General features: G+C 36.5%; 1 protein-coding gene across 1 annotated transcript in view; it reads left to right on the plus strand.

Annotated features, from left to right (window-relative positions):
* Positions 1-18,682, plus strand: part of ALG13 (ALG13, UDP-N-acetylglucosaminyltransferase subunit) — a 64,110-nt gene that overhangs the window by 33,167 nt on the left and 12,261 nt on the right. Inside the window, 14 exon segments of the mRNA XM_021080435.1 lie at positions 53-128; positions 1,120-1,228; positions 2,599-2,663; positions 2,990-3,090; positions 4,376-4,503; positions 5,237-5,483; positions 6,066-6,179; positions 6,370-6,526; positions 6,868-7,027; positions 8,925-8,957; positions 9,056-9,111; positions 12,808-12,879; positions 14,117-14,282; positions 14,946-15,149. Of these exon segments, the coding sequence (XP_020936094.1) occupies positions 53-128; positions 1,120-1,228; positions 2,599-2,663; positions 2,990-3,090; positions 4,376-4,503; positions 5,237-5,483; positions 6,066-6,179; positions 6,370-6,526; positions 6,868-7,027; positions 8,925-8,957; positions 9,056-9,111; positions 12,808-12,879; positions 14,117-14,282; positions 14,946-15,149 (1,688 nt within the window).

An 18,682-nucleotide genomic window follows, 5' to 3' on the forward strand; every position in this document is an offset into this window, starting at 1 on the left:
TCTTAGCTACTGCATTTATATAAAGCTCTTTGTTCTAAATCTTTTCAATTAGGACTGAAGAGTGGGGTGCCTGCTGCAATGTTGAAAATATACCAGAGGGTTACAATCAAGGAACAGAAGAAGCAAAGGTTTGAGATTTTCTAGGGCAAAAAATTTGCATAATCTTGGCTTGTAGTGTCATAACTTAAACTAGTTAAGGTTAGATGGTCCATTTTAGTTTTATGGGGTGGGGGAGGAGCTGATGTTTTCCTTCGTGGAAGTCTTATTCTGAAAATGTAAAATGTATGCTTAATGTTATCTGAATTTTTATTCTTATGGAATTGTAAATTTTTTCAAAGCTAACTCTGAACACTCAAATTTCAAAAGCTGTTGTTTTCTAGTTAAAGTAATAATAGAAACCCAATAGATATTTAGTTTGTAATCAATCTGATGCTAAGGTTTCTTTTTGTCACTCAAGCGTATAATGCTCATTTCTATTCTACTCAAAGAAAATAGGTAATAATCCTGGTTGGAGAAACAGGAGGAGTTTTTACCATCTATATAGGTCTAAAATCAAGCCAGACCTTCAGTTTGAGGCTAGCTAAATTGGGAAAATACTACTAGAACAATCTCTGTGTGTGCCCCAAGTGCTTGTAATTTGAGAACAGTATGGAATATGATGAAATTCTAGGAAAGCAGAAGAAAAAGGTAATTCTTTTGGAAATTTTAGCATTTTCACCAAAATGAAGTGAACTTCAGGTTTGTCCAGGTGACTTTAGGATACAGAAACACTGAATGTCTATATGAATATCAAGATGAGACTTGTTGAATAGTTCTGACTGAATCTTTAATCTTGATCTGTGTCATGTTGCTTTATATATGTCTCCTGAGTTATTGGTTGCTTTAGACAATATTTCCTTTCTGCCATCTAAAACCATTTAGAAGTATGCAATATTACTTCTTTTAGACTCCTGATTTTTAAAATACACAGTAGGATTTACTGTGGCATTTATTTCTTTAAAAGGAAGGCCTTTATTTACATAGTTTTTAAAAAGGAAGAAAAGAACCTTATTTCTTCTTCATAGAAAGAAGACCAAAGCTAAGGATGGTGAGTTTGTAGCATGATTGTTTTTGTTTTAGTCTTCAGAAAATCCGTCAAAGATGCTCTTCCCCTATAAGGTGCTCAAAGCCCTGGATCCAGAAATCTATCGTAATGTAGAATTTGATGTTTGGTTGGACAGCAGAAAAGGTAATGAAATATTAATAGGATGTTTTTGAATCCTGGGAGATCTAGGAGAATAATTTTGCAGATTTTTTAGGATAAGAGATACTTTCAAACTATCATTGTAAAAAACACTTATTACATATGATTATATGATATTTTTAGCCTACTCAATACATGATTTAAATCCTAAGGAGGAAACAAATAGGTTTAGAAGTGGAGAAGGATCTTTTAGAATCTGATGTTCATCTGGGAGTTCAACTTTGCAAAGAATTATGTCTTTAGATAACTTTAAGAGTACCAGAAACTTGTAAGTGGAAGTAAATTCATCTTAAATGTGTGAAGACTGCCCTCATTGATAAATCAGGTGTTGGCAAACTATGACCTGTGAATCACATCCAATCTGCCACCTGTTTTTGTATAGTCCATGAGCTAAAAATGGTTTTTATATTTTTAAGTGGCAGGAAAACATTAAAAGGACAGTGTATTGTGACACATGAAAATTATGTAAGATTCAATTTTCAGTGTCCACAAAGTTTTATGACACAGCTGAATAGTTGCAACAGAGTCTGTATGGTCCACAAAGTTTATTTACTATTCAACTCTTTACAGAGAAAGTTTGCCAACCCTTGAAAGAGGTGATTGTTTTTCTCCCCTTGTAAGATAACTAAGTTGATCAAAGTAGGTCTTAAAAGTTCTGCCTTCAAGGTAGCCTTTAATGTGTCATATTCAATTCCTTGAACTTTGGTAAAGCTAGGTATAGTTAACAATCTAGAATGAGGTTAATATCATGTGGAGCACAATAAATTGTTAAAAACACAGTTGACCCTTGAACAGCATGGGGGTAGGACTGCTGACCCTCCAAATAGTTGAAAATCCAGATATAATTTGTTGTTGGCCCTTAGTATTCACAGTTCTCTGTATCTGCAGTTCCGTATCCTCAAATTTAACCAACCTCGGAACTTGTAGTACTATCGAAAAAAATTCACATGTGAGTAGATCCACGCGGTTCAAACCCACATCGTTTGGGTGTAAACTATTGCTTTGAAGAAGCTGCATAGTGTTCTCATTTTTTCCCCTTTTTTTAAAAAATTGAGGTATAGTACTTTCAATTCATACCTTATTGGTGTTTGACTAACTAAAATTACAACCTCCCAATTTCTACCTACTTGTGCTTTATATAGCACAAGACTGTTCTGGCAGGTCTCCCTAAATTGACCACAGAGGTAACCCATCAAGAGTGATAGAATGACCCTTCAGGCATTTTCCTCCAGATTTTACCTTATAATGGTAGCACTGTCAAAAACATTGTGGTAAAAATAAATTAGAAAATTAAGTGATATAAAACAGGAAGGGAACCAGTTCACTTGAGCTTGAATCTTCATTTCTTTTAATAGAACTTCAAAAATCTGATTATATGGAGTATGCTGGGAGACAGTACTATCTGGGAGACAAGTGTCAGGTTAGTTCCTTTAAAAAATCAGTTTATTTTTCTGAGATTGTGGTTTTAGGCATTAATATGAATTTAAAAAAAACTAATTGACAAAATGCTAGGAATTTTTTTTAATGTTTGCGTTAAATTTTAATTACAGCTTGTGATTAGATGTAAAGCTCTTTCAGCATGTGCTGCCTCTATTGATCCACACTGTCACTGTTGATTATCAGCTGCTTTAATAAGTAGATACTGAATTCCACCTGGGGAGAAGTGGTATTTTTGTTTTGTAGAAGCCAGATCTTCCAGTAGATTTGAGACTAGATGTATTCTTACTGTCTCTTACTCTCTTTCAGGTTCGCTTAGAATCAGGTGGAAGATATTATAATGCTCATATTCAGGAAGTTGGAAATGAAAACAATTCAGTAACAGTTTTCATTGAAGAACTGGCAGAAAAGTAAGAAGAAAATAGTTTGTTAAATTACTAAACTCTTGGGCTCTTCATGCCTTTTTGTAATATTGAATTGAAAATTACCAGGATGCTAGTAAAAGAACCAAAGTTCTGTCTGGTACTGGCCTAAGATGACTTATCTTGAATTGTCAAATCATATGCCAGAGTATAAAATCTCAGTGCGTAATTGTATACTATGCATAAGTTTTGAAATCTTAGGTACTAGCAACCTTATTAGGAATATTAAGTACAACAGAATTCTGGAGTTCCTATCGTGGCTCAGTGGTTAACTAACCAGACTAGGATCCATGAGGATGCGGATTTGATCCCTGGCCTTGCTCAGTGGGTTAAGGATCCGGCATTGCTGTGAGCTGTGGTGTAGGTCACAGACGCAGCTCAGATCTGGCATTGCTGTGGCTGTGGTGTAGGCTAGCAGCTACAGCTCCAATTTGACTCCTAGCCTGGGAACCTCCATGTGCCACGAGTGTGGCCCTAAAAGGACAAAAAAAAGTACAATAGAATTCTGATAAAATACTTGTTTATACTAATTGGAAAGCTGGTTTGCTAACTGAACCTCTGCCAACATCAAGACAGGCTAGTCCAATTGTTTTCAAACCTTAATATACCCCAGAATTGCCTGAAGAGCTCGTTAAAATACAGATTGATAAGCTCCATCACCAAAGTTTGATTTAGTAAGTTTGTGCTGGGTCCCAAGAATTTGAACTTCTAACAAATTTCCAGATGATACCAATGCTGTTGGTCAAGAACCCTTAAACTAGGTTATGCTGTCCTAACAACCAAAAAAATCTCAGCAGCTTAGAACAAAGCTAATTTCTTGCTCATTTGGCATGTTCAGAGTGGGTTAGCAAAGGCTCTATCTAGACATATGCTATTATGATCACAGGCAGGGGAAAAATGAAAACATGACAAACCATGTGCTGGTTCCTAAAGCATCTGCTCACATTTTATTGGCCGAAGTACGTTACATAACTAAGCCTGAAGTCAGTGGGGTGAGAAAATATAATCCTTCTCCAAGGAGTGTTAACAAGTATTTGTAAACTAGTTTTCTACAGTCTTTTCCTCCTGAACATGATAGGTGCTACAAACAGCTGTGAAGTTGTACATACTCTTAGGTTTTGTAACCTAAAAAGAAAACCTTAATGGGGAAGCTAGTGTAAACAGATTGAAGTCGAAAATACTTGAAAATTTAGCAGGAGGGGTTGAATATGTGTATCAAATGAGAATTAAGTCTATGATACAATGGCTTCATGGTGATATCTTTAACTTTAAGGCATGTTGTTCCACTGGCTAACTTAAAACCAGTTACCCAAGTGACACCTGTTCCTGCCTGGAATGCCTTGCCTAGTAGGAAAGGAAGAGGTTACCAGAAATTTTCCGGGGGCTATGTTCCAGAAATGGGTTTGTATGCTGAAAGTTTTATTATTTTCCTCTTCTTATACTTACCTGCATTGCACTTTTTAAAAACGGTATAATGTAAGTGTTACTCTGAGGTAGAGTTTCTCAATTTTGGCATTACTGGCATTTTGGGCTGGATAATACGTCATTGCGGGGAGCTGTCCTGTGCATTGTAAGATGCTTAGCAACAGCCCTGGCCTCTTGTCTACTAGATGAGATGCCAGAAGCATCCTCTCTCAAGTTATGACAACCAAAAATGTCTCTAGACATTGCCAAATGTTCCTCAAAGAGGAGAGGGTCAAAATTGTCCCTGGCTGAGAACTACCATTGAGGTGACTTTGTATAAGCTTAAGCTGGAGTGGATTTTAAACTCTAAAACTTGAAGGGAAAAGATTTCTCAAAGAACTACAGAGATACCTCATGCAAGCAGCCAGAAATATTAATAGGCATAACTTCTTTGATAATAGTAAAATAGGGCGTTGGATGACTGACTGTATGTTTTGATTACCAAAGCTGCCTGTACTAAAGGGAGTGCTGAGATGTCCATTGATACAGAAGTTACTTGCTGGTTTTGCCCTTCCAAATGGAATACCTAGTACATCCTTTGAAAATACAGACATTCCTTCCCTGTATTCATTTGGTTTTCCTAAGAAGATATCCTAGAGTTTTAGACATGTGTATGAGACACTGAATCTTTTGCTTTGGTTATGAAGCTTATTCTTTGTTTGCTTGAAAGCTATGTCAGAGATGGACATGAAGCAACGCAAGAAGATGTTCAAGAAAGTGAGAGGGAAAGAGGTTTATATGACTATGGCCTACAGCAGGGGAGAACCCCTCCTCCCACCCAGGCTTCAGCACAGTATGCATTATGGGCATGACCCTCCAATGCACTACTCACAGACAGCTGACAATGTTATGTCTAATGAACATTTTCATCCTCAACATTCATCTCAGAGACAAGGTCGGGGATATGGGATGCCCAGGTAGGTCTTAACTGACTTTGAAGATAAAGTACTCTGATTAGACATTGGAAATCATTCCTAGGCAAAATTACGGTAGAATGTGGAAATATCCTGAGTTTAGATTTCTTTTTTGTCTTTTTGTGGCAATACCCATGGCTTGTGGAAATTCCTGAGCCAAGGATCAGACCCGTACCACAGCAGTGACCTGAGCCATAACAGTGACAGTGCCAGACCCTTAACTACCAGGCTACCAGGGAACTGCTAGATTTCTTTTATAATCTGCCTGAAGTGGAAGCAAAGAGGATGGAATTGATTTATACTTAAATTCTTGTCAAATTTATTGAAGATTTATATTCTCACAGTCTGGGGAAATATGGAGCGGTTGAAGAGATGCTAGAAGATAGAATGCCATTAAGCTGAGTGCCATGTATATGGTATGGTATCCATTAATAATGGATAGGCCTAATGTCAGTAGTAAGGAAAGCAAAACTCTTTGTATTTGGTCTTTTTTAGAAAGATGTGTTAATTCTATTTAACTACAAAGACTGCCTACTCAAGCACTAGTAAATAAAGAGTTCTGGTTTTTTTCCCCTTTATTCTTAGGGATTCATCTCGCTTTATAAACAGGCATAACATGGCGGGTCCTAAAGTTGCTTTTTACCCTGGCCCAGGTAAAAGGTGCTGCCAGAGTTATGATAACTTCTCCTATAGATCTCGGTAAGCGAATTTTAAGTGTCGAGAGTTACAGAAAATGAGTAAGTCTGGCTTTATTGCTGTGCAGCAAGTATGTGGACTAAATTTTTTTTAAATGTCAACATTGAAATGTTTGAACTGTTACTTAAAAATTAGAAACGAGTTACTACCATATTTTATCTTTTTTCCCTTCTCATTCTACAAACTACTTAAGTTCCTTTAGACGTAGTCACCGCCAGATGCATTGTATGAATAAGGAGTGCCAATATAGCTTTGCTCCAGAGAATGGACAGATGCCCAGGGGCTTGGAAGAAACCATTACTTTTTATGAAGTCGAAGAAGGAGATGAGACTGCTTATCCAAGTTTACCTGTAAGTAGGTCAGAGTTTTACTCAAAAAGCTATTTACTTTTCTCTTGTAATTTTTTAAGTAAAGGTAATGTGGATAAAGTTTAGCCTTTTTTTAAAAAAAACAACCAAATAAAGCCCTTCCTGGAAAATATTACTTAGCCCTTCTAAGTTTTCATCTTAGAGCTTTTAAAAATTGGAAAACTTTTTTAAAAAACTGTTCTTAGAGAAGAGAGGTAGACGTGAACAAATAGCCTTTTCTCTATAGTATAGGCTAGAATTTTCTGTTTTCTTGATTATTATTTCCTCACATATTTTTAATTCTAAAGTACATTTAAAATATTTATAGCTTTTTCTCTATATAGGGAGAACTGCGTATGTATGTGTGTGTCTCTTTGGTACAGAATCATGGAGGGCCCTCTACAATGGTTCCTGCTACTTCGAGATACTGTGTTGCAAGGCGAGGACATAGTTCAGGCAAACAGACTTTGAATTCAGAGGAAGGTGATGGCCGAAGTGACAATGGTGAGTCAGTTACAGTTAAGTATTTTTTGAAAAGATGATTCTTGTGGCATTAGCAGTAGGACTAACATTTTAGTTTGGGAGTTCTCACTGTGTTCTGGTAGCTCATTTTGAAAGAGTTATCAGTTCTTGTGTCAGAGCTTGCTAGGTTTTTGAAGATATCTTAGTACTTTTCAGGACAGACATCTATTTCCATAGGCCACTAATTGTTACAACTTTCAGCTCTCTCAGGTCTTCAGTGAGTTTTGATTTGATGAGATTTCAGTATGGAAAATATATATTCCTTATTGGTAAGGCACTCTAAGCCCTTACCATACTGTCCTCACCATTTGTATACCTACTTTATGCTTTTCACGTGACTGTTACTGTACAAGACTGCTATGAAATAATTTCTGTGTCCAAAAAAATCTACTTGATCTATAAACATTATTATTCATTGAACTCTAGTGGCCATATACTATACTAAGACATTAGGTTTATAATTTAATACTTTATCCTTCTGAGGAATGTAGTATCTTTATTTTATATATGAGGAAATTGAGGTTTAAAGGGTAAATGACATGGCCAAAATCATACCCTTGGTAAGTGGCAGAGATTTAATTTTTTTTATAACAGCTTTAGTTAGATATAATTTACATACGATACAATTCACCTAAAGTGTACAATTCAATGTTGAAAGTACAATTTAATGGTTTTTAGTTATAGTCACAGAGTTGCATATTATCACCACAATCAATTTCAGAAAAAGAAGCCCTGTACCTATTAGTGTTCTTTCCCCTTTATCTCCCCAACATCCCCTCCCCCCACCACCAGTCTGCTTTCTGTCTTAATGGATTTGCCTATTCTAGACATTTTGTATAAAAAGAATCATGTGATATATGGTCCTTTGTGACTAGCAGAGTTTTGAATTTGGGTTTATTTGACTCTAAAGCATATGTATATGCCTTTAATAGTTGTTAAAGTGCCTCTCATCATGGAGTATGCTTATTTTTACCATTTTTCTATAAAATGATATATGCCTACTGAAACAGTTCTGGAGGAATTGGGTGGATTATAAGGAGGTATGAGGTAGCCTGAGTGATCTGACTTACTGGTCAACTTATTTTCTTGTGATGTTCTTTCTGCTACTGATGTAAAAGAAAATAGATATTTCTAAGAATTGAATGAGGATAAAATATCTAGCACAAGAATTATCTGTGAAGAATTTGTACATGTGTGTGCTTAAATATGTATACTCTCTGCTCTTACTCAGCATGACCCTTTGTCTTTTCCTTTTAGCACAGTGAATACCTCCAGATATACTGTTCACCTGTAGTGGTATATTGAGTGTAACCAAATCTTTGTTCTCACCTTAAATCCTGCTGTCTGGAGGGGTTTACCAGCATGTGTGTTTGATGAGTGACACATTTAAGAATCAAACTCAGTTTTGACCTTTAGGGTTTTATTTGATAGAAAACTACCCAATGGGAGATTGGCTTTCTCTGCATTTCATTGGTATAGCAGTTTTCTTTTTTTTTTTTCTTTTTTTTTGTCTTTTCTAGGACCACACCTGCAGCATATGGAGGTTCCCAGGCTAGATGGTCCTAACTCCAGAGCTAGTGAACTTAATCATCATACTCTACTGTGTGACTGATAAAGTTAGACATAGCTAGGTTTTTCACTTCTGCCTGAAATCTGAGAACTAAGGGAATTTTCAGGGGAGAAATTTGCACAGTTTACAGCCAGCCTCTGGTTTTAATATCTGTTGACTAGTATGAAAGCTCATATCACCTGTTTCAAGGATGTATACATTTTAGTTTTGAATATATATCATAAAACTTAAGAAAAAAACAAGGTCTGGTCATTTGGCCCTGCTGAGCAAAAAGCCATATATAAATATACTTCTGTCTTTTTTTTCTAGGGGGGTATCATGAAGAATATATTTATCCTTCAGGTCAGTGAGATCAAGATACAATCTGATATTCATCATTTATAAAATTTCAAACTATACAATAAAATACTCATTATTTTTACTTTGGCTATATTCTCTAGAACCAGACTATGAAACTTCAGGTGTTTATAGCACAACTGAATCTACAGCAAACTTGGTAGGTATTGAATAATAATGGTAAACACATACTACTCCCATGTACTAGAGCACTGTTCTAAGAGCTATATGTATAGATGTATTTAAATCAGAACAATCTTATGAGGTAATTAGGATATCATTCCCATTTTGTAGACGAAGAAGTTGGGACCCAGAAATTAACTCATCTAAGATCATACCCCTTCCTGGAAATTAACCTAGAGTTATTCCTAATATGTGTTGATACAAGAGGAGATTTGAACATTGGCAGTGAAGATTTTTTAAGAGGATTTTATCATGATCTTCTAACAGTGAGGATGGGCCATAAATCTCAGATATTTAATATAACAAAAGTTTTCTTGGTTATGCCACATGCCTAGTGGAAGTCTACAAGAGGGCTCTGCTTAGGGACTTAGGTTTATGGAAGCATCATCCATGATTGCTAAGGCAGGGCACAAAAGGTAATGAATGGTGCACTAGCTCTTATAGCTTCTACGTGGAGATGACACATATCACTTTCTCTTCATTTCTTTTTCATCGGCCAGAGCATGTTCCACTTGAAGACTCTTAACTTCTCTGTGCCTGGAAGTCAAAAAGTTGGAAATATTTTAACAGCACTAAGGACTACAGCATTCAACGGAAACTCCCTTCCACAGGCAGAATACTTCCTTCCACATCAAGGGAGGCAACCCCAAAATCCCCTTCAGTGTGATTAAACTCAAAGCCCAAGGTTTCTGGGAAATGTATAGTACTATGTATTGGGTCCGTGTGTGGTTCCTCTTGATCAAGAGGACTAAAACCAAAGACACAGTTATTTATCCCTTGCATACATGCAGCAGGGACATTCTCATTCAGATCCAGGGAAAATAGGAAAAACATAGGCTATGGCAATTTTGACATCATGTTGGACAGACATTGTGAGCGCCCCCATCTTTGGCATGGGAACTGTTCCCTGAAAGTCTCCCTGGTTCATTGTTTTCTAGGGCTCTTGATTATGCTAAGGCCCTTCCTTCCTTGGCCATGTTTGAAGTGGTATTGGAGAATAATCCTTCTTGGAAACTGAGCACTTTTCTTACACTACTTCTTACTCGTAGAAAATTGAGGACCCAAGGATTATTGTGTCTCAATTGGATGGTTTTAGTTATGCTCATGGTTTTTTTTTTTTGGATGTGTGATTAATTTATTGTGCCGCAGCTCTGATTCCTATTAGTTTCATGTGCCAGTAGCCATCCTAGCAATTCTTTTTTATGAATACATTAAGATTTGCTATAATTCTTTGGACTCTTATCACACATCTCCCTACTTGAGTGCAAATACCTTGAGGGTTGTCAGGCATTGATGGAAGAACCATACCTTTCAATATTTTTCCACGAGCCATTTTGTCCAAGTGCAAGGATTCACTCACTGGATGTCATATCTTTAATTGTACTCTTGCTTTGAGATAACTTAGTGCAGTCATATTTTAACAGTGATTTGATTCTTCCTTTGAGGCTGAGTTTAAACTTCTCTTTGTTGTTCAGGCATTCATCAGTTTTATCTCTTACAGTTTTGAGTTGAATCAGTTGCCTCTCCAAACTCTACAAGTTGCAGTATTCAAAGACTATTCCCTTTCATTCCTGCCTACAAACTACTTTTCTATACACATCTGTCTTAAAATACCTTGGTAAACTCTGCCAGCTAGTAATCAAAGCACAAAACTAACATTCTGTTTTATAAACCTCTTCCCTTAAGAGGTACAAGTTTATAATCTCCTTCTCAAGTTAGGTTTTTGTTACAATATCACCCTCCTTTTAACCAATTACTGTTTTGATCAAGCTAGGTTATGCTGTAGCAACAATTCCCCCAAATAATCAATGGCTTAACACAGGGTGGTTGTTCTTATTAATGTTATAGGTCCAGTGCAGGTTGGTAGCAGGCCTTTGTTCATCCAAGTCACTCAAGGACCCAGGCTGATGGACATGTGCTTTCACATTCACCTTGGCAGAGCTGACGATAGTGAAATTAAACACTGGCTGTCAGTATTTCTGCTCATATCTCATTGTCCAGACAAGTCACATGGCCAAATCTAACTTTAGATGTGGCCAGGAAGAGCAACCTACCATGACCCAAATGGAATATTTGTGAAGAAGTTGAATGACTACCTTCTATTCTCTCTGATTCATCTTAACTTTGATAGTAGCTTCATATACTAAATTTTTATTCTTATTGTTTAGGCATTACGTCCTGGGAAGGTGAAGAAAACTGTGATACGTAACTCTTCCCCTATTTCTCATTCCCTTCTTTTGCTCCTGCTAGAGAAATAGTTTTTTCCCTCATTCAGTCGTTATTTGCATATCACATGCTTTTTACACCATTTCTTGAAATAGCCACCCACACTGAAAAGCAAGTAAAAATCTCACCTCCAGGGATGACAAGAGTAGACACTTTGTTTCTGTTCCTTTAATTTTACTTATCACATATTCCTTTTTGTTCTGAACTTATCGTACATCCCCAATATGTTTCAGTCTCTTCCCGGTGTGCTCCACTCCCTAATCATTTTTCCACAGCATTTTGAGGGGAGAGGACTCAATGCAGGAAATAGATTTCCAGGCCCAGAAACTTCTTTTTTTTTATTATTTTTTAAATTTTTATTCTTTTTGCTTTTTTAGAACTGCACTCAGGGCATATGGAGATTCCCAGGCAAGGGGTCTAATTGGAGCTGTAGCCGCCGGCCTACACCACAGCCACAACAACGCCAGATCTGAGCTGCATCTGCGACCTACACCAAAGCTCACAGCAATGCCGATCCTTAACCCACTGAGCAAGGCCAGGGATCAAACCCACAACCTCATGGTTCCTAGTTGGGTTCATTAACCACTGCGCCACAATGGGAACTCCACAGGCACAGATACTTCTAAGAAAGAAACCATGAATGTTTGTTTTTCAAATTTGTATGCCTGACTCTCAGCTAAATCCTTCTCTGGAATTATTATTTAACGTTCATACTGGACCTTCTGAGCCAGGGCTAATGTTCCGTTTTTGTCAGGTACTTTGGTTGTACTTGAACACAAACTTTCAGGTCCATGTTAAGTTGGGCTTGTGCTTGTCACAGTGTGGTTCCTTTTATTTCTTGTGATTACTTTCTCCCGATTTCCTCTATGTTCTTGTTTTAGTACTACCAATTTCTGCTGCTAGTTTATTTTTCTGTCATGACAATCTGTCATGCATAATTCTGAGCCTTTTAAAATCATTTTTACTGTCACAAAGACAAGGTCTTGCGCCAAAGAGGAGTAGTGTTTAGATTATGCTACATCCTGATTATGTAGTATTCAGCTGACCATCCAGTTATCCACTCTTGTCCCAAGCTGCATCTTCAGGTGGAATGCTATCTTTTAGTAACACTGTTGCTGGCCCTACTGATTTGGAGGTTTTTAAGGCAAAAGACACCAAGAAAGTGTTTAAATTACAATCAGTCCTTCATTACATTTAGTATCTGCATTGGGGCTAGTGTTGGATAGGATCAGAATTTCTGTAGCTATAAAAGAGAATGGCAAACTAAGTCAGGCACTAGAGTAAATAACTTTTGGAGTGTAATCCTAGTAGTCACATCCACATTTGAATATTTTCAGGATAGATCAGTTTCACTTAATTTTAGATGTTGAAACAAAAGCAGGTCTTTTATTGATATGTTGTTTGGTTTCTTGATTTCCCCTTACTTACATTTCTGTATTCATTAAAGTCTCTTCAGGATAGAAGGCCATGTTCTATGTCTCCTCAGGACCCAATTACCTCATACAGCTACCCCCAGAAGGTAATCTTTATGGTTTTATTTAGCAGTCAGTTGCAGTGGTCTAAACAAAGGAAAAGGAATTTTCTTTTTGTTGTCTTTGCCGTATATCATACTTAAAAGAAGCTGCTTGTATTCTTAAATATTATTGTACTTTCTGGTGCCTGCACGGTAATCAGTAAGTCATGAACAAATCGATTGAGCATCTACTGTGTTCCAGACTATTCTCTTGTGCCAATGTTAGAATACTTGTAGTGCATCTATTCTGAACCTCTTATATAATGAGTGAGTTAATGTAAATAACCTGTCAAGTTTGTCATTTACTGAAACTTTAATGTAAAACTATCCTATAGAATGAGGAGCTGGTATCAAAAAGGTAGCTGAACCTAGGACTGAAGAAGACCATCCTGGGAAAAGGAAGAGATTGAGAAGAACATCTAGAACATCCTGTGCCTCACCAAATTTAAAAAAATGAGTAGAGAAGAATGGTCAGGGAAGGAAAGCAGGAGAGTGTATTATTATGGAAGCCCCAGGAAGAGGATGTTTCAAGCAGTAGTTCAGTGGCTGTTGCTGCCAAGTGGCCAAGCAACATAAGGACTAACAAGAGTCTATTATGATGCCTGGAGACCACTGTGACTTTGAATACATTTTTTTCTGAGAATCAAAGGTGGTAGCAGCCACATTGCAGTGGGTAATAAGAAAATGGAGAAATGGAGACTGCAGTGAGCACGGTGTGTTCATGAGCAAGAATTGTTACCATTTACTGAACACCTCTCTATGCGCAACTCTGAATTGGGTGCTATGGCCTAATCAGAAAAACAAATTACATTCTCATGGAGTTAAAAAAAAAAAGAGCCTTTTCTGTTTTTTTAAATGTGTGTTTGTGTGGGAAATTTTATGCATGTAAAAATAAATATATAATGTAATATGCAGGAAAGCCAGAGGTTACCAGTTTGGGGAGAGAAGAACTAGGCAGATGGAAGACAGGGGTTGGAGGGAAATTTTTCATTTTATACTTGGTTTTTCAATTATATTAATGTATTATTACCTTTTCAGAAAAATAGCAAAAAAGTAAAACTCTCAAAGTAATCTGAGGTCTTCTAAAAGAAATAACCTAACTTGCCTATATTGGGTTTATATGAAGATTGACTTCTCAGTGTTTTAGTCACTAGAATATTATTTCCTAAAATTTAGGATCAGGTAAGAAGAGACTAATATTGTTTGAGAGACCAAATTTCTAAACTTTCTTCCACACTTATAGGTGATGGTAAATTCTGCAGCAATTGCAGCTTCCTGTGCCAATAATGTTCCAGCTCCAGTCTTATCTAACTGTGCAGCAGCTAATCAAGCTAGTAGTACCACTTCAATTTCCTCACAGAATGCTATACAGCCTCTATTTGTATCTCCACCTACACAAGGCAGGCCAGGTAGGTTATTAGCGGTTGCTTACTTTGGAAGCCTCTTTTTCTATTCATGAACATGCACATACAACAGTTCTAGTGATTAGATAAGATTACTTTAATCTCCTATTAAATTTAACCTACTTAATATACCATGTTCTATAGTTGAGGGATCCATGAGATTTGAGAGCCAGGGTTTCAGTTGTTTTTCTTGCAAATTTGGCTTCGATATGATTTCATAGCTATTGTTTTGCTACTCCATTGAAAATCAGAGGACTTGTACTAGTTTCTCAAACTTTGAGTTAAGTTTTATAATACAGAAGATAAGGTAGAGGTATTTCACACTTCACACAATTCCTGAAAAATTTGGCTCTAGAATTTGAGGTCTAGGTTAGAATCTTGGTTTTACAACATATTGGCTATGTAATTTTGGACAAGTTATTGAACCTTTCTTATCTATGAGCTTGGAGGTACTGTAGTACCAATTTTTGAAGTGGTTGTGAAATTCTATTGAGTTAATATAATTTAAAATTCTCAGCAGAATTCTGGGAAAGTGGTAGCAACAACAGCATAGCTTTTCAGTCTGTATCCCCAAATCAAAATGGAAATAGCAGAACTAAAACCCATGGGACAATGCTTACAACAAAACTAGGTGACAAGGTATCCCCATAAACCCCAAAATTTAAGCAGGTAGGGACAAACCACCAGTCACAAGACCTGCATGCTATCAGGGTCTATGTGGGAGCAAGAAGACGCAAGCATCGGGGATGTTGTCTGATGGACCTGAGAACAGAAGAGCCCCAAAAGAGCTAATAAGAATTCACTGGAAAGTGGGGCAGCCAATTTGGAAGGAGCAGCTAAGACTGGGAAGGGATTTGACCTCTCCAATACTAGGTGAGTGCTTTGGGTACATGGTAAAGGGACTGAAGGGCTTGGAGCAGTTTGGCCCCCAAGAACTCTCAAAACTGACCTGCCAGAGCTACCTCTTTGGATAGTTTTCCTCACTGGGGAGAAACTGCTGAGAGTGGACTCAGAATTGAGGATAGAGAAAAGAGCAGGTCCAGTTGAGAACAGAACCAAGGAATCCTAGAAACCAATCATTAAACACGACACAAAAATAATAGAGAGCCCTATGAAGTTAGAAAAGCTTTCTTGTATTCCACCCCACTCTAGAATTGATGAAAAATAATTTCACATAACAATGAAGGAAAGAAAAGCATTAAGGTTGTATACAAAGATGTTTTAAAGGGAAAAAAGTAGAATAATATCCCTGTAGACAGTAGAAAACATGTCAGAAATGTACACACTAAACAGAACTTAAACTAAACCAATTATTTTAAAATGAAGACATTAATACAACAATAAATTAAAAAATAGCAAGTCCAAATTAGAAAAACTCAGATGAGCTGACAGAACTCAAGAAGGCGTTAGACATGGAAGAAAGTCATTCCAGTAATGAAGACTAAATTAGAGTATGACCAAATATGTGCCACAGATAATCCTTTAAGAGAAAAATGTAAGGGAGAAAATCTAAAATGAAAAAACAAAAACATTTAAAAGTGACGTTGAAGTTAGGCAAAGGATATCTAACACTGATAGAAGTTCTTGAAGGAAAAAACCAAAGTAAGGGGAAAGAATAAATACTAAAAGCTGTAATTCAGAAAATTTTCCTGAAATTAATAACAAACAACTTTAAAACTACATACTGAAACATCACCCTGCATACCTGAGAATATTGAGCCAGAACAACCAACACTAGGATATTCTAATAAAACGACTGTACTTTAAAGAAAAAGTCCTTTGATTACCTAGATTGACAGCAGTACTTTGTGCTAGAAGAAAATGGACTAACATTTAAGATAATGAAAGAATGTGTGAACCAAAGATTTTATATGCAACCAAACATTTTCAAGCTTAACAGAAAGTGTATAAGGATTCAGAGTATTAAATTCATATGAGCCCTTTTTGAAGAATCTACTAAAGATATGTTGTCAAGCAAGGTAATCACTAGCCACATATGACACTTTAAATTTCATTTAAGTAAAATAAAATTTCAGTTGCTCAGTCATGCTAAACACATGCCAAGTGCTCAAAGCCACATGTGGCTGGTAGCTACTATATTGGACAGCACAGATACAGAATATTTCTACCATCACAGAAAGCTGTATTGGATGGACAACATTGTATTAGAGATAATTTTGGCTTTCAGACCACCAAAACAATGAGACATCAACTTAAGACCTGATTATAAGCATTAAATATATAGTTACACAAAACAAGGGCTGAGAGGTTGATAATATACTAGTAAAAGCCTTATGTTTGAACAATGTAGACATACTACAGCTATTTTTAAAAACAGAATTGAGAGACCATGTACCGAGCATTTTTTAATGCTTTCAATAATCACATCAGGTTCTTCTATCTGTATACTCAGATCGTTATTCTGAGTCTAGTCAGCTAAAACAAATGAGTATGGGATATACTAATTTTATCCCATGTCCTTGTAAACTAGGATCTCAGTATGGGAGAAAGATAATGCAGATATACTAAAAGAGGCCAAGGAAAAGCTTTTATGATCTCACATTTGAATTGAAAATATCAGTATGAACTTGAGATATTTTATCTTTAAATTTGTGTGTTTCCTGGCTCTGTCCATTGAAAAGACTAGAAACAATGAGTGTCCTTAGCACTCAGTTTGTGGTATTGAAATACCATTTCTCACTTAAAACCAAACAGCTTTGTAGAGAAATTTCTGGTTCTAGGTCTGGGCAGGAAATGTAAGATGAACCTGGATCATCTTGTCATGCTATATAGAAAGGAAGCTATCAAAGAGTACTGGAGTCATGTCAAAAGGACTCAAGAGCCATCTTGAAGAGGTTCCCACTGGCCAAAGATGGATGATAATTCAGTCAATTGGCACATATCAAATATGTTTACAAGTTATTAATGATATTTTTAAAATTTATTCCCTTGGGATTAACATATGAACTCTACATAAAATAGATAAACAACAAGGACCTACTATATATAGCACAGAGAATATCTTGTAATAACCAATAATGGAAAAGAATCTGAAAAAGATGCATAACTGGGAAAAAAAAATTGGTTCCCTTAAGAGAGTGATAGGGAACCAGTTTACTTTCTTGAAAACTGGAAAGTAAGCTGAAGGAGTCAAGTATTTATCCTGCCTTTCTTCTATGAACTATCTTACTGGGTAACTAAGTAGTAGAGGAAGTGAAATATTTCTGTGTATTATTCTAATCAGTGAAAAAGAAGTGGCAGGATATAATCATTTTGCAGTCCTTACTGAGTGGATGGGTATTAAACAGCAATAGCTGCTAAGATTGCAAAGACAGACATTACCTGTAGACGTACCAAAGGAATCAATCCTGAGTCTGATCCAATTTTCTGGATCTAGCTGCCTATTTGCAGGAAATACAAGAACATGTTGAAATGCACTATGAGTATGTAATCAGCAAAATCCAGATGGGGAAACTCCACAGATTCTTGAAAAGGGTACAGATTCTTGAAAAGAAAAAATGAAAGGAAATGACAGGGGTGGAAAAAGGACCAATAGATTAAAAGATATTCATGATATCAGCTTTAAAAAAACAGTCTAGGGATGCATATTTGGGTGACAAAACTCTTAAAAATACTAAGAAGTGATTACTCTGAAAGTCAAGATAATGGTTAATTATGGTGGGAGGAGAAAGGTGGCGATTGCGATGGGGCATGTGGAAGTTTTCTGAAATGGCTGTCAAAGTGTGGATAGTGTCCACCTGAAAATACTTTGATTTTTTTCTTCTGTATGCATTTTTTATTTATAGTTTAAAAATTAATTGCTTAGCCATAGTGCCTGGAACAAAACATGCAAATATGTTCATTAATGATCATGGAAATTTTTTATTGGAAATGTTAATGTATGTACACCCTGATTTTACTACTTTGTGCTAATTGTAAGGACGGGTGTTGGCTGGCTCCCTCTAGCAGATATCTGAGCATAAACAAATGACAGGTGAATCAAGTATTGTAATATCACATTTATATAGAATCATTGAAAGCTTACCCTTTGAATGCCAGATTTGTGGGGGGCTTTGGTAGATATTTCTAAAAATGTATACTGCCTTCATTTTACTTTTTATTGAGTCACTTGTGAACTTCAACTATAACTCTAATAGGTTATGGCTACTTTTTAGTTACTCTTTATCATTCCTCTCAGTCCTCTAGATGAAACTCATGTTTCCCATTGTTATTCATGTGTCTGTCTGACAGTCCCATCCCATACTCCTTAAGTCACTTCCTATCTGCTAGGTAACTAGATGCCATGATTGCTTCTATTATGGCATGTTCTTAGAGGCATTAAATCTTGTTAACTGAGTTTTTGGTAACTCTTTCCAAGGCTTTTGCCAGGACCAGAACTAATGACT

Source organism: Sus scrofa, chromosome X, assembly GCF_000003025.6.
Source record: "Sus scrofa isolate TJ Tabasco breed Duroc chromosome X, Sscrofa11.1, whole genome shotgun sequence".
Lineage (NCBI taxonomy): Eukaryota > Metazoa > Chordata > Mammalia > Artiodactyla > Suidae > Sus > Sus scrofa.